Consider the following 15,627-nt stretch of genomic DNA (forward strand, 5'->3'; position numbering starts at 1 on the left):
TTTTATTTTAAATATAGAACTGGCCTGAATGAGATAAACTAAGTACTGATACATACTCAGTAATATTGTGCTACATAGTTCAACACAAATAATAAAATCACATTATAAGAAATAATCTTTAATTTAATCCTTCAGATCAGCACCTCTTGGCAGACAATGTTCTTTTCTTCTTTTTTTTGCGCTGCTTTCTTTCAAATGTTCCCTTTTTTATGTAAAATTTCACTGGCTTCTTTCTTTGATGAAGAACCATTGCACGTCAAAATTACTACGAGTTTGTTTCTCACACCATTACAACAATGATCATATATTAGTCTAATGATATTCGAAAACGAGGCTACATCAAAGGAAGGTCACTCTCATATTCTTGTTCAGGGTTGCCAGATTGACCTTTTTTAAAGTCAAATTTCGTGAATTTTGTCTTTTTTTAAAAACATTGTGACCTTCAAAAATTATATTTGGCTTTTTTCAAAGCATAACAAACAAACTAAGGAAAGAACAAGTAGAATATGATATAGATTTTATATTCTGAATGTTATTTTTTATTATTCTCTAGCTTTCTCTTCCACTCTTTTTATCTATCTATCTATCTATCTATCTATCTATCTCCTTGCAGATTCGTACACATTTTCTTCAAGTAACTATTCTGGGAATTAATGACAATTATCCATTATTTTCACAATCCATATATGATTCTGCTATTATGGAAAATAAACCAAATGGAACAGTTGTGAAGACAGTTACGGTAAGTTAACTTTTTTTTACATGTGAAATTAATTAACTAAAAAATAGAAATTGTGAATAAACAGGAAAACTAAATAGTAACCAGACGAGATGTCACTCAAGAATAAGAATTGGAATAATTGTTAGGATCAAGTTTGAATACTCGTTGGAACGCTTCTGAATAAGAATTCTGACGTTTCTGAAGTTTTGGGATGAAGATTGGTTATTCATATTATTTGGATTCTTCGGACTACTGTTCTCATCTTGAGTGTAGTGTGTGTAGCGTGCTCTTGTTTCGTCAGCCATGATATGCCACTCAAGAATAAGAGATGGAATAATTGTTAGGAGCCGGTAGTGGAGAATAGAAATATTTTAATCATCATGGAAGTACAAACGGACAAGCTTATCCAAGCATCGAGACCTGGCATGATAATAGTCAACAATGAGGAAAGACCTGGAAAATCGTAATTTTTGCTATCTCAGCAGTTCACAAGGTGAAACACAAGAGGCAGAGAAACTAAGCAAACACAAGGAACCTGCCAGAGAGTTTAAAGGAATAGGGAATAAGAATATAATCACTATGATATCAATAATTGTAAGGGTTGATATTACAGTATTTTTCTTCATGTTTTAAGCTCTTTGGCAAAAAGGGTTTCCAATCTAATAATTCCAAATTTGTCAGTTAAGCTCCAATCCCTGTCCCATCACCAAAATGTTGTATCCCTGTTCCTGTTTTACAAGTAGTTTAATGAAATATGCTCTGATGAACTCATTGCACTTGTGTCCCCTCAACGGACATATCCTTGACAAACTCGCTTAGCAACAAAATCACACCTCTTCACTGTTTAGGTCCCCAAATGCCAGAAAGCTTTCTACTCTAATAGCTACTTCCCTTGAACAGCTAGAATTGGAATTCCCTTCCTGCTACCAGCTTCCCTGGCTGTACTGATATTCGGAAATATAATGTAAACAAGCATCTTGTTAATATTTCTGAGGCATGGCCCCAATTAGTAGCCCCTTACATTCAAGTAGCAATATGCCTTGCTTGGGGTGAACGTGAGTTAAAAAAAAAAAAGCTTCTTGTATTTGCTTAGTTTTTCAGTCTCCTTTATTTTTCACCCTGTGAATTGCTGAGATGGCAAAAACTACATTTTGGCAAATTTTTCTTTCACGATTATTATCATAAAAGGTTTCTTTTCTTGGATGAGTTTGTCTGAACCTCCACGTCCAAGAGGATTGTGCTTTTTATTTTTTTTAGTAATGTATCCGCATTTTTTTGTGTGTGCATGTTTAAAGTGCAAGTGTTTGCATAGTTCTCAGTGGTCTGCCTTTCTCCTTCAATCATGTTCTTTTTTGTATTCTTTTAGGCTAGTTCATTGCATTTACATATTACTTATATGTGATTTTACAGTTCTGTCTCTTTGTTAATCAACTCTACATTTACAGGTTTATTAGGAGTTCTCACACAGGTCATCATAAAAAATTACTCACTGATAATAACAGGTGGGATTCCCTGGATTCTGGGTGACAAGTCTTCCCATATTTCCAGAACTCTCCACCTCTTTCGATAACTGTTGCATGCAAATGACATTGCATTATTGCAATAGTTATTTACCATTGATTTCTTGCTGGCAACAATCATTGGTCTTCACTGAGATTCAGCGGTCAATATGTCTCCACAAGATCTCAGTCCTCTCTTTACTGTTCCAGTGGAGGCCTGATTAGTGCACTTCCTCCTTGAGCTTTCTATCCTCCTTGATCCTTCACGGCTATTTTGTGTGATATCAGACGAAACTGACGCCTTTTTTAAAAATTGTATTTACTCACTAGGAGTAGTCACATAGGCCATCATCAAAGATTTCTCTTTGAGAACAACTTGTGATGTTCTCTGGAGTCTGAGTGACAACAAGTCTCACCAGATTTTCAGTACTCTCCACCTCTTTAGATAAGCTTTGCAAAAGAATTCGCGTTATCACAACGGCTGCTTACCATTGATTTCTCGTTGGTCTTCACTGGAATTTGGGTGGCAATAAGCCAGTTCTCTTTGCACTCAACCAGCAGAGGTCTGGCTAGTGCTTTCTCTCCTCGGTTTTTCCACCCTCCTTGATCCTCCCCACTTATTTGGTATGGTGTCAGGGTTAGGGTGACATACACATACACACAACAAAAAAAAAAATTACAATTATTTCGTTTCATTTTTCATGATTCCATGTTATGTTTCTTTAACCGTTTCTGTGTGTCCAGTTTCTGTGCGTCCAGTTTGTGTGTGTGGTTCATGTGCGTTACTCTCTGCATCCAAGGGTTTTCTTTAATATTTCTGCAGTTATTGTTATCCATGGTATTTTCTCAGCCATCCCTCTGATTCCAATTTCTCCCATTCTTTTTTCAAAATTTTTTGGTATTGTTCCTAGCGCTTCTACTATTAGTGATGTTATCTTGACTTTCTTCATTTTCCAGATCCCTTTGAGCTCTCTGGCCAGTTCTGTATATTTGCTCCACGTGTCAGTTTCCTTGATTTTCACTCTCTGGTCCGCTGAAATGGCAAAATCTACAATCTGACAGAACTTTCCCTTCTTGTTAACTATTATGACATCTGGTCTTATTGCTTGGATGAGTTTCTCCGTTTGTATATCCATGTCCCATAGGATCTTGTGACTTTCATTTTCCAGTACTGCTGCTGGTTTGTGCTTGTACCATTTGTCAAGATGCAATTCTCTGCATAATTGCCAGTGTACTGCCTTCCCCACTTGATCGTGTCTATTTTTATGTTCTTTTTGGGCTAGTTTGCTGCATTCACTTATGTGGTTTATTGTCCGCAGCGTCTGCATTTGTTGTTTTCTTGTGTCTTGTCGATCCTTGCTTTGATGTGGTTGGTTCTAAACACATTATCTTCTGCGGCTGTTATTAGGGATTCAGTTTCCCTGTTAAGGTTTCCTTTTTGTAGCTATTTCCAAGCGTTTTCGTTAATCTCATCTTTTGTAATTCTTAAGAATCGTTCAACAGTACGTTCAGAAGTTCAAGTGTAACATGAACCGGCATCTTGCTGCCTAAATCCCTACATAGTACCCCAGTAGTTGTTGCCCCTGATAGTAGCCCCCTACACCAAAGTGGCAATTTGCCTTGTTTGGGGTGAAAATGTAATAAAAAAAAAATAAAAATAAAAAAAATGTAGCTGTTTCTTTTCCCATTTTTCTTTTCTTGTCTTATTCCTTGTCGCTTCTTTTTCTATCTTGTTTGTTTCTTCTGTATCTCTTGCTGTGGTTATTATTTTTTCGGTTTTCTGCATAATGTATTTTTCTAATTCTTTTTTTGTGTTATTTAAAGTCTTCTGTACAAACCAGCTCTTTTCCTCCATCTTTCCTTTTCACAAATTTTTAAAGCATATTTTGATGCACAAAACAAATCTTTCTACATAAAAGGCATCAAATTGTTAGAGAAATCAGCATAAAACACTATAAGAAAACTATGTTTATGAATACAGAGTCGAATTTTACCTAAATATTGTGGCGTTATGACTTAGGGCCGGAACTTATTGAGTGCTGTTATGTTTATATATTCTTTGCTTTTGTAATATTTTTAGTCAGATATACTTTTATCTTTCAGGCAACTGATATGGATCTCCATCCTCGGAACACAATTAAATACAGTATTTTGGAAAATAGGTCGGTGTATTTAAAACTTAATTATTTTATTTAAATTACTTAAACCGCAGTAAAAATAACTGTAATAAGAAGCCATATCTTGTTCAAGATTATCTCCCTTGAATTATAACTCTATAGTTTATAGATAATTGGCAGGGATGTGTCTAACCTTGCGAATAGTAAAATACTCTTAAATATATTTTAATTCATACAGATTTCGAACTTATTATTACAGAGCCAACTACTGATTTCAAAATTTAAAAAAAAATGACTTGAGTGCCATCAGCTAGAATCGAAACCAAAACATTTAGTGATCCAGCCATACTCACTACCGTTTGAGCTAACCTAACAGAGAGATAATAAAGTTATAAAATTAAACCACTTTTAGCTATGCACAAACTAATAGAAACGTCAGCAAATTGAAATGGACACGTTGCATTTCAACTTGACGACCTCTGTACACGTTTTCATCCATCCAAAGATTTTACTCGTTATAAACCATCCTTAATGTATAATTACTATTTCCTGCTAATGTCAGCGTTATGTGACCAATAAATACTTACACACAGATAGACACACATACGTACATCTACTCTTTTATTTATATAGACTATAAAGAGGAAAACTGATTATTTTAACCCAATCTCATCCCGGCTGTACAAAAAAAATGTTCTGCTAAGGTTGCTCCAGTTCTCTCCAAACTCTTCAACAAATGCCTTAACAAATCTTGCTTTCCTGACTGCAGGAAAACTGCTTCTGTGGTATCACTTTACAAGAATTCTGGCGAAAGAACTGACCCATTAAATTATTGCCCAATTAGCGCCCTCCCTCTTTTCGCTAAAATATTTGAGCCCATAATTAATCAAGCTCTAGTCCATCACCTTACAGTTGCTAAACTCCTGACTGGCCAACAATATGGATTTAGGCAAGCCATTCTACAACAGATATCCTAATTGTAATCTCTGAACATATATACCGTACACTGGACAAAGCAAAGACGAGTAGAGCAGTAACCCTAGATATATCTAAGGCTTTTGACAGGGTATGGAACGATGGTCTTTTAAGGAAAATCAGATCATGCAGTATCACTGGACGAATACTTAACATAATTAAATCCTTCCTAAATAAGAGAGGAATCCAGGTTTTCTTTGAAGGTTGTACACCTAAACAATATAATATGAATGCGGGTGTACCTCAGGAGTCGATCCTTTGACCTTTATTATTCCTAATATTCATAAATGAACTCTTTGATAAAATTGCCTCTGAGATGGATATATTTGCTGATGACATCACTTTCTATAATAGATATGAGGGGAAAACAAATGAATACATATCTAAGGAAATGGCAGAAACACTAGAGGAAAACCTCCAATCTGTAGTGGAATGGGGACAAAAATGGATGGTCACATTCAAAAAGCTCGTTTCCTTCAATAGTTACAAGAAACCTTCTCAACCACCAATAGCTATGGCTAAAGATACATTACCTGAAATTACTTCTTTCAAACTCCTCGGCTTAACGTTCACAAGGAATATGAGTTGGAACAATTACATTGAGAGCAGGACCGCTGCAAAGAAGGTAGGCTCTCTCTACCGTGCTAGAAAGCTACTTATGCCTGTAAGTACCCTGTACCTCTACAAGTGACCATTCGCCCATGTATGGTGTATTGCCGCATTTGGGCTGGTGCATCTGCTGCTAGTCAGGGTTCAAAAGAGTCACCAACCTGATAGGTTCTGAACTGTCATCTAAGCTTCAGCCTCTGTCCCATCAATGAAATGTTGCATCCCTCTGCCTGTTTTACAAGAACTTTAATGGTGGATGCTCTGACTAACTACAAGCCCTTGTACCCCCTTGACGAAAATACTTTCGACAAGCCCGACAAGCAGCAAAGTCCCAACCCTACACAGTATGGATCCCTAGATGTAAGAAAGCCTTCTGCTTCTTCTCCAGAACTGCTAAACTTTGGAATTCTCTTCCGGTTTCCTGCTTCCCAAACTGTACTGACATGCAGAAGTTCAAGTATAATGTGAACAGACATCTTGCTGCTCAACTCCCTACATAGTATTCTTGCAACACATGTCCCTGATAGTAGCCCCTTACATCAGAGTGGCACTGTGCCTTGTTTGGGGTGAAAATGTAATTAAAAAAAATTGCTTGAACCTTAATAAAAACACGTGTAATAACAAGCCGTAAATGATCAAGTTGTTTTTTTTTCTGTTAACGAAAAACGAATTTGCCGTTTTTACCAATAAGTGACATGCTTTACTAGGGAACATAATAAGGTTAAGGGGAGGTAATCAGTGATTTTTTTGACAGTTTCCATGTGCATTAGGGTTGTCTGATCTTGTCCATCGATTCCTTGAACACTTTTTTCACCCTCATCGAAACTGATGAACATTTTTTCTTGTATAAAAATAAAACTACTTGATTAAATTGGGGATTTTTTTTTTTTTTTACACAGTGATCACCACTTATCAAGGCCCGGAAGCCACTCAGGGATAAGGGTTATTGCAAGTACATTACGTTAGTGAGGAGATTTGCTGAAATGTTTACTTAAGGGGGCGGTTCATTAGGAATTTGTTAACATTGGACTTGAAGACAACCAAGTTGTAGTCCGGAGGGAAGCAGGCAGACGGAACAGAGTTCCACAGGCGTGCAGTTCTAAGAAAGAAGCTTTGTTCATGGAATCTGCGTTTTGATTTAGGCACAGATATAGAGTGGGGGAAATTTTTCACAGTGGATTCAGCTAGACGGGTGTTTTTCGTGAAAGATTGGCGAGGGGGGACCAGAGATTGGAGTTCAGACGAGCATCTGCCATGGAAATAACGATAAAACAAGGACAGGCTCGCAACGTCTCTTCTGTGGGAGAGAGGTTGAATTTTTTATCTTCATCCTATGACTGGCATATACACCATACAGACATGTATTTTCTTTCATTTTAAATACCACCGTCTGAATAAGTATAAAAACAACTTTATTGGTCATCTTTGTTAACCGGTAAAGGAAAGGAATTAAGGAAGTCTGTTTGCTGCAAAATGCTTATGAGCAGTTCATCTTTGAGTGAAGGTAGCCGGCGATCATGAATAATTTTTTTCTTTTTACAAAGAAGTCACCACATATTAAGGCCCGGAGGCGACTCGAGGATAAGAGTTAATTTGTGTACCGTAGTCATTGGGACAGTAGTATAGTAATTTCTGGCGGAAATTTGGTATAATTAGATTATTTACGAGAACAGTTCAATAAGAATTTGTTTATATTGGACTTGAAGACGACAATATTGTAGTCAGCTGGAAAGCAGACCACCGGAACAGTGTGCCACAGATGGACAATTCTAGGAAAGAAGTTTTGTTGATGGAATCCACATTTAGATTTAGGCACCAATAAAGAATGGGGGAATTTATTGATAGTGATTTTGATTAGACGAGTGTTTTTGTGAACGATTGGCAAGGGGGGCATAGATTGGAGCTCAGTCGAACACTGACGAAAATAACGATAAAGCAGAAACAGGCTTGCAACGTCTTTTCTGTGGGAGATAGGTTACAGAGAAGAGAAAAGGGCATCACCCACTAGATTACGAAGTCGGTTTTGAACTTTGTGAAGGCATGATAGGGTGCTCTGAGAAGTTCATGCCCAGATGTGGCAACAGTTCTCCATCCTAGGACGCACTCGGCTCTTATACAGGTAGAAAATCACATCGGCATTAAGATATCTGCTGAAGCAGTAGAATGATCCAACCATTTTTCCAGCAACCTTGGCAACGGATTTGATGTATGTGCTCCATTTCAGATCAGGAGTGAAGGTCAAATCAAGAAACTTGTCTAAACATAATGCATCCTCAAGGCAAGAGCAATTCATTTCAATAGGGGCCAGATGTGAGTCAGAGCATTGATGAAGGAAAGCGAGAAGCTTGATTTTAAATGCATTAAAATAAACTAGCCACCTTATTCTCCATTGCACCACATGCCCAAGCTTTCCATGTGGGAGGGACATCTCCAGGGAAGATCCTAACTTACCCTATATGTGCTTCCGGGTTGCTTTAGCTCACACTACTGCATTTATATTTACTCTCTATCGCCCCCACAACAGCGGAGTTACTATCTTTCAAAGCATATCTGAGAAAATTGACCAAGTCCTTTCTACTTATCCTTCAGCTAACATTCACGTATGTGGAGACTTCAATGTTCACAACGTCGAATGGTTGACCCACTCAAACAAGACCGATGATGAGGGGAGGTTCTGTCATGATTTCTCCATTGCCTATGACCTCACTCAGATTGTTCAGGAACCTACCCGTGTGCCCGATAATGACGGCCAGTATGCGAGCCTACTAGACCTTTTTCTCACAACTTGCCCTGAACTATGTTCAGTTTCTGTTCTGTCGCCTCTTGGATCTTCCGACCACTCTGTTGTATCAATTAAGATAAAAATGAAATGTAATAAGTCCCCAGACGTACCACTTCATCGTACAGTATATCGATACACTAAGGCTGACTGGGATAGCTTCCGTACATTTATATCTGATCTACCTCTGCATTCCATGTTTAAAAAGGATGTGTCCTCTATAGTATTAGACCTAACTGAATGGTTAATTGTAGGTATTGACCATTTCATACCCTCTAAAAAGTTTCAGCAAAAACCTAACAGCCAGCCATGGTTCTCTCCAGAATGTGCTGCTGCCATTGCGCACAGAAATCACTTTTTCCACTGCTTCAAACGTAATAGATGTATGAAAACTAAAGCAGTTTTCAGGACTGCCAGCAACCATTGTAAGAAAGTAATAAGGAACGCAAGAGAGTTGTATGCTCAATCTGTTAAGTCCAAAGTAGCTGAGCAGCGGCTTGGTTCCCACCAGTTTTGGCAAATAGCAAACAGAATCCTGAACAGAAGCGTGTGCTCCATCCCAACTATTATCAATGGACCTGAGGTAATCTCGTCAGCATCAGACAAAGCCAAACTCTTTGTCAAGAACTTTGCAGCTAATTCTACCCTTTGCGACCAAGACCGCCAACCCCCAATATTTCCTCCTGTATCAGAAAACACGCTATGTGATATACGTATATCTGTACGTGATGTTGCCAAGCTAATCAAAAACCTTGATTCGAGTAAAGCAACTGGCCCTGATGGTATTCCAATTATAGTACTCAAAAAACTTCAACCTGAACTAGCGCCCATACTTACAAAACTGTTTAAACGTTGTCTTAAGGAGAATAGTTTCCCATCTCCCCGGAAAATCTCATCAGTATGCCCTGTATTTAAGAATTCAGGTGATCGCTCATCCCCCTCTCAGTACAGGCCAATAAGTCTCCTGTGCGTCATGAGTAAGTTGCTAGAATCTGTGTTAAATACAGAAGTAATCAACCATCTCAACAAAAATAACCTTCTTAGTGACACTCAATATGGTTTCCATTCTGCTAGATCTACAGCAGATGTCCTTACAGTTATATCGCATAGGATTAGCAAATCTCTCGACGGTGGCAATCTTTCTAGGGCAATTGCTCTTGACATATCTAAAGCCTTTGATAGGGTATGGCATAAAGGTTTACTTCATAAGATCGCTAGCTATGGTATAGCTGGAAAAGTCTTCTCAATTATTAAATCATTTCTTTCTGATAGGTTCATAAGAGTAGTAGTTGAGGGGCAAAAATCAGAAGCTCACAGTATTAATGCCGGTGTCCCACAGGGATCCATCCTGGGCCCAACTCTTTTCCTGATCTACATTAATGATCTTCCAAATCATATCCTTACATCATTTGTAGACATTTATGCTGACGACACTACCATTTATGGTACCACATCTAAGACAGTAAACGACCAAGTTCTCTCCAATTCTCTCTCCTCTGATCTTGAGCACGAAGTACAATGGGGAAAGGAGTGGCTGGTTACTTTTAATGCATCTAAAACCAAGCTTCTCTCTTTACATCATCAACATTCTAATCCACATTTGTCATCAATTGAAATGAATGGGTCTCGTCTTCAGGAGGCCTTAAGTTTTGACAAGCTTCTGGGCTTGACCATTACTCCTGATCTTAAATGGAACACGTATATCAAATCTGTTGCCAAGGCCGCTGGAAAAATGGTGGGATCTTTCTATCGATCCGGTAGATATCTCACTGCTGATGCTATTCTCTATCTATATAAGAGCCAGGTACGTCCAAGGATGGAATACTGTTGCCACATCTGGGCAGGAGCTGCTAGAAAGGACTTGTCCTGCCTTGATAGAGTTCAAAATAGACTTCGTAGCCTCGTAGGAGATGTCCTTTTCTCCTCCTTGCAACCTCTATCTCACAGAAGAGATGTTGCGAGTTTGTCTCTGATGTATCGTTATTTTCATGGAAAGTGTTCAACTGAGCTTCAATCTATGGTCCCCCCTCGCCAAACTTTCACAAGAAACACTCGTCTAGCTGTAAACACTATCAATAATTTCCCCCACTCTTTATCTGTGCCTAAACCTAAACGTAGATTCCATGAACAAAGCTTCTTTCTTAGAACTGCACGCCTGTGGAATTGTCTTCCGTTTTCCTGCTTTCCGGCTGACTACAATATGGTTGTGTTCAAGTCTAAAGTAAATAAGTTCTTGATGAGCCGTTCCATATAAGTTATTAAATTTACCAAATTTTCATTACTAATGATTACTATATTGACCAATTTCTACTGTACACTCTTTAACCCTTATCCTTGAGTGGCCTCTTGGCCTTGATAATGTGGTGATGCCTTTGTAAAAAAAAAAAAAAACTTCAGGGGATAAGTTGAAATTAAATAGATTCATTAAAATAAACATCAAATAATTAATAAACGATTTTAATAATTAAATGAAAATTATATTATTGAAATGAAGTAAACTTTCACGAAACCTGTGAAAAAATAAAACCTTTCCTTTTAATATAATAGATTACATAATAAATTTAACTTAATTAAATACTGCACTAGTAAAATACTTCATCGTGTCACAATGATGCAAATTTTAACATTTTTATATTGATTATTAAACAGTTTATGCTAATTTTAATTATTTTTTTAAATTCTTTTTGCAGCAATTTTAGAATTAATGAATCAACTGGTGTAATCCGAAGTCAACGAATTTTTAATATTATCAAACCAACGAGGTTCGCATTAGTTGTCTTTGCCAATGACAATGGCTTACCGAAACCGTTGGTTGCAAGCTGTTTGGTGAATGTTATAGTTGAAGACGTAAATGACCACGCACCCGAATTCAATCTTCCGTCTGTTCACTTAATTGTTAAAGAGGATCAAATAAAGAATATTATTTACCATCTGAAGGTAAGGTTTTGGAACTTCCAAGCTAAGTCGAACGCTACGGTCCCAAAAGCTAAGAAACTTTTCTGTTCGTAACTTTTGCAGCGTACTAATCTAAAAACACTAACATGTCTAGTTTTTTTATTTTTTATTTTTCCTTATCACAGATTTGACTTTAATCCTAAATATTTGTCTTGTTTTCTTATCTTTCTCCTAAATCTTTTTTTGTCAAAAATATTATTATTAACCAATACTTTTTCTTATATTTAAAACAACAACAAAAAAAGTCTCCCATGAAATTGAACATTTCCCAAATTATATTTACATATCATCTGAACTCAAAAACACGCAGCTTTTTTTTTTTTTTTTTTTTTTTTGCTCTTCTAAAGTATGCATTACTTCTAGCTAAAGTTGATACATAGCGCTAAAGTTAATACAAAACCCTAACGGTATTACTTATTAACCAGCTTTCTAAACGAGTTAAAAATAACCAGACCTTTTCAATTTGATAAAAGTTCCATTATAGAATATTTATTATGGAGTGGAGCTGGAACAGTTTAACATCCCAGCTCGACCTAGATAAAGACAAAAAGTATCCATGCATTAACATAGGAGGGGAGACTGTCTTCAAGTACTATCCTAAGCCGGGAATGGGGCAACGGACTTATACTAAGTCGTTCTCACCTTTTTTTTATTTTAGTTTATTTTTTTATTTATTTTTTTTTTTTTTCAATGGAGATTAGATAATGCATGTGGATGTGTTATCGGCAGCTCCAGTAACTCTCGCTTCTCCTTCTTTGTCCTTCAGTCCTAATTTCCAATGAGTTATTTTTCTGGCAAAGGGTGAAGAAAATGCTGCTTTCTAGGTCGGTAGTACTTTGTAAAGAGTAGCCTGAGATGTCGGAAAATTTCTGTTTCTATGTCTATCCTTGTGGTCATGTCACTAGTAAGGGTGCTGGAGGTAAACGTTTCATCTGGGCTGACGTTACCCGCCTGATAGTCAGGGACTCGAACCTTGAATTAACCACTAAGCAGGCTGTCCTATCAGCAGGTGCAAAGTACCGGGGCTGCTGTATTGCCATTTGGTGAATGGATTCTGGACCATACAGTAGTTTCTGGTAGGGCCTCTTGATGCCATACTAGTGGGTAATTGTTACGGCTTTACCTTATCATGTGCCACGCAAAAAAAAAAAATTTCTTGTCTTTTTCTCTCTTATTTTCCCTGTCTGTCCTGCTCCAACCAAGTCTACCGACCTGCTCCACAAACCCCAAAACCTCAATCATGACAAATCTCCAAAAAAGAAACACAAATAAACCTAGAATCCCATCCTCCAACGTAGACCCCTACTACCAGGTCTCTTTCTCCAACATCAGAGGTCTACGTTCCAACCTTCCAGAGGTTGAAACACAATTACAGGAGACGAAACCGGACATATTCTTTCTAAGTGAAACTGGCATAGGGCCAACCACTTCCCTAGATGAGTTCATAATTAAAGGATACTCCAACTAAACATCTAAATCTGACCCCCAAGATTGTCATGGGCATGAAATATGTGCCTACATCAAATATGATTTTCCATGTGGTAGGGATATCTCCAGAGAAGACCCTAATTTACCTTATATGTGCTTCTGGGTTGCACTAGCTTACACCACTGCATTTATATTTGCCCTCTATCACCCCCACAACAGTGAGGTTACTATCTTTAAGAGCATATCTGAGAAAATTGACCACATCCTGTCTGCTCATCCTTCGGTTAACATTCACATTTGCAGTGACTTCAATGTCCATAATGTGGAATGGCTGACCCACTCAAATAAAACCGATAACGAGGGGATATTTTGTCATGATTTTGCCATTGCCTATGACCTCACTCAGATTGTTCATGAACCCAACCGTGTGCCCGATACACCCGGTCAATATGCAAGCCTTCTAGACCTTTTCCTCACAACTTCCCCTGAGCTGTGTTCATGTTCCATTCTATCTCCTCTGGGATCCTCTGACCACTCTGTTGTAGCAGTTAACATAAAAATGAAATGTAATAAGTCTTCAGATGTACCTCTCCACCGTACTGTATATCGATACTCTATGGCTGACTGGGATAGCTTTCGTACATTCATATCTGACCTACCTCTGTATTCCATGTTTAAAAAGTACTATCCTAAGCCGGGAATGGGGCAACTTCTATAGTATCAGATCTGACCGAATGGTTAATTGTAGGCATAGACCGATTCATACCATCCAAAAACTTCCAGCAAAAACCTAACAGCCAGCCATGGTTCTCCCCTGAATGTGCTGCTGCCATCGCGCACAGAAATCACTTTTTCCATAGCTACCAACGTAATAGATGTACTGAGACTAAAGCTGCTTTCAGGACTGCCAGCAACCACTGTAAAAGAGTAATAAAAAATGCAAGAGATCTATATGCTGTCTGTTAACTCCAAAATAGCTGAGCAGTGGCTTGGTTCCCACAAGTTTTGGCAAATAGCAAACAGGATCTTGATCAGAAGCATGCGTTCTATCCCAACTATCGTCAATGGACTTGAGGTCATCTCGTCAGCATCAGACAAGGCCAGACTATTTGCCAAGAACTTTGTAGCTAATTCTACCCTATGCGATAATGGTCATCAACTCCCTGTATTTCCTCCTATAACAGACAACATGCTATGCAACATACAAATATCTGTGCGTGAGGTCGCCAAGCTAATCAAGAACCTTGATTCCAGTAAAGCAAATGGCCTTGATGGCATTCCAGTTATAGTGCTGAAAAAAGCTACAACCAGAACTTGCTCCCATACTTACAAAACTGTTTAAGCGTTGCCTTAAGGAGAAGTGCTTTCCGACACCCTGGAAAACCTCATCAGTACGCCCTGTATTTAAGAATTCAGGTGAAAATTATCTCCCTCTCAGTACAGACCAATAAGTCTCCTGTGTGTCATGAGTATGTTGTTGGAATCCATATTAAATAAAGAAGTAGTCAACCACCTCAACAGAAACAACCTTCTTAGTGACACACAATATGGTTTCCACTCTGCAAGATCTACAGCAGAAGTGCTAACAGTTATATCACATAGCATTAGTGGATCTCTTGACAAAGGTTTCCTTTCCAGGGCAATTGCTCTTGACATATCGAAGGCCTTCGATATGGTATGCCATAAGGGCTTACTTCACAAGATTTCCAGCTACGGTATTACTGGAAATGTTTTCTCTATCATTAAATCATTTCTCTCTCGTAGGTTCATAAGAGTAGTGGTTGATGGGCAGAAATCAGAGGCCCACAGTATTAATACTGGAATCCCCCAGGGGCCCAACTCTCTTCCTGATCTACATCAATGATCTCCCAAAACACATACTTAAATCATTCGTTGACATCTATGCTGATGACACGACCATCTATGGCAACACATCAAAGGCTGTAAATGACAAAGTTCTCTCTAATTCTCTCTCCTCTGATCTTGAGCATGTGGTACAATGGGGGAAGAGGTGGCTGGTCACTTTTAATGCATCCAAAACCAAGCTTCTATCTTTACATCATCAACGCTCTGATCCCCATCTGGCATCAATTGAAATGGATGGCTCTCGTCTTAGGGAGGCTCCATGTTTTGACAAGCTTCTGGGTTTGACCTTTATTCCTGATCTGAAATGGAACATGTACATCAAACCTGTTGCCATGGATGCTGGGAAAATGGTGGGATCCTTCTACCGCTCCAGAAGATATCTCACTACTAATGCAATTCTCTATCTGTATAAAAGCCAAGTACGCCCAAGGATGGAGTACTGCTGCCACGCCTGGGCAGGAGCTGCTAAAAACAACCTATCCTGCCTTGACAGAGTACAAAATAGACTTTGTGGTTTAGTGGGGGCATGCCCTTTTCTCTTCCCTGCAACCTCTCTCCCACAGAAGAGACGTTGCAAGCCTTATCGTTATTTCCATAGCAGGTGCTCGTCTGAGCTCCAATCCCTTCCCCCCCCCTCGCCAATCTTTCACAAGAAACACCCGTCTGGCTGAAACTACT

General features: G+C 38.4%; 1 protein-coding gene across 1 annotated transcript in view; it reads left to right on the top strand.

Annotated features, from left to right (window-relative positions):
* The window catches only part of LOC145286323 (protocadherin Fat 4-like), a 342,844-nt gene that overhangs the window by 132,282 nt on the left and 194,935 nt on the right, over window positions 1-15,627 (top strand). Inside the window, exons 18-20 of the mRNA XM_080135245.1 lie at window positions 614-742; window positions 4,324-4,382; window positions 11,391-11,637. Of these exons, the coding sequence (XP_079991371.1) occupies window positions 614-742; window positions 4,324-4,382; window positions 11,391-11,637 (435 nt within the window). The remainder of the gene's footprint in view (window positions 1-613; window positions 743-4,323; window positions 4,383-11,390; window positions 11,638-15,627) is intronic.

Source organism: Euprymna scolopes, chromosome 10, assembly GCF_053919585.1.
Source record: "Euprymna scolopes isolate OS-2025 chromosome 10, ASM5391958v1, whole genome shotgun sequence".
NCBI classification, from domain to species: domain Eukaryota; kingdom Metazoa; phylum Mollusca; class Cephalopoda; order Sepiida; family Sepiolidae; genus Euprymna; species Euprymna scolopes.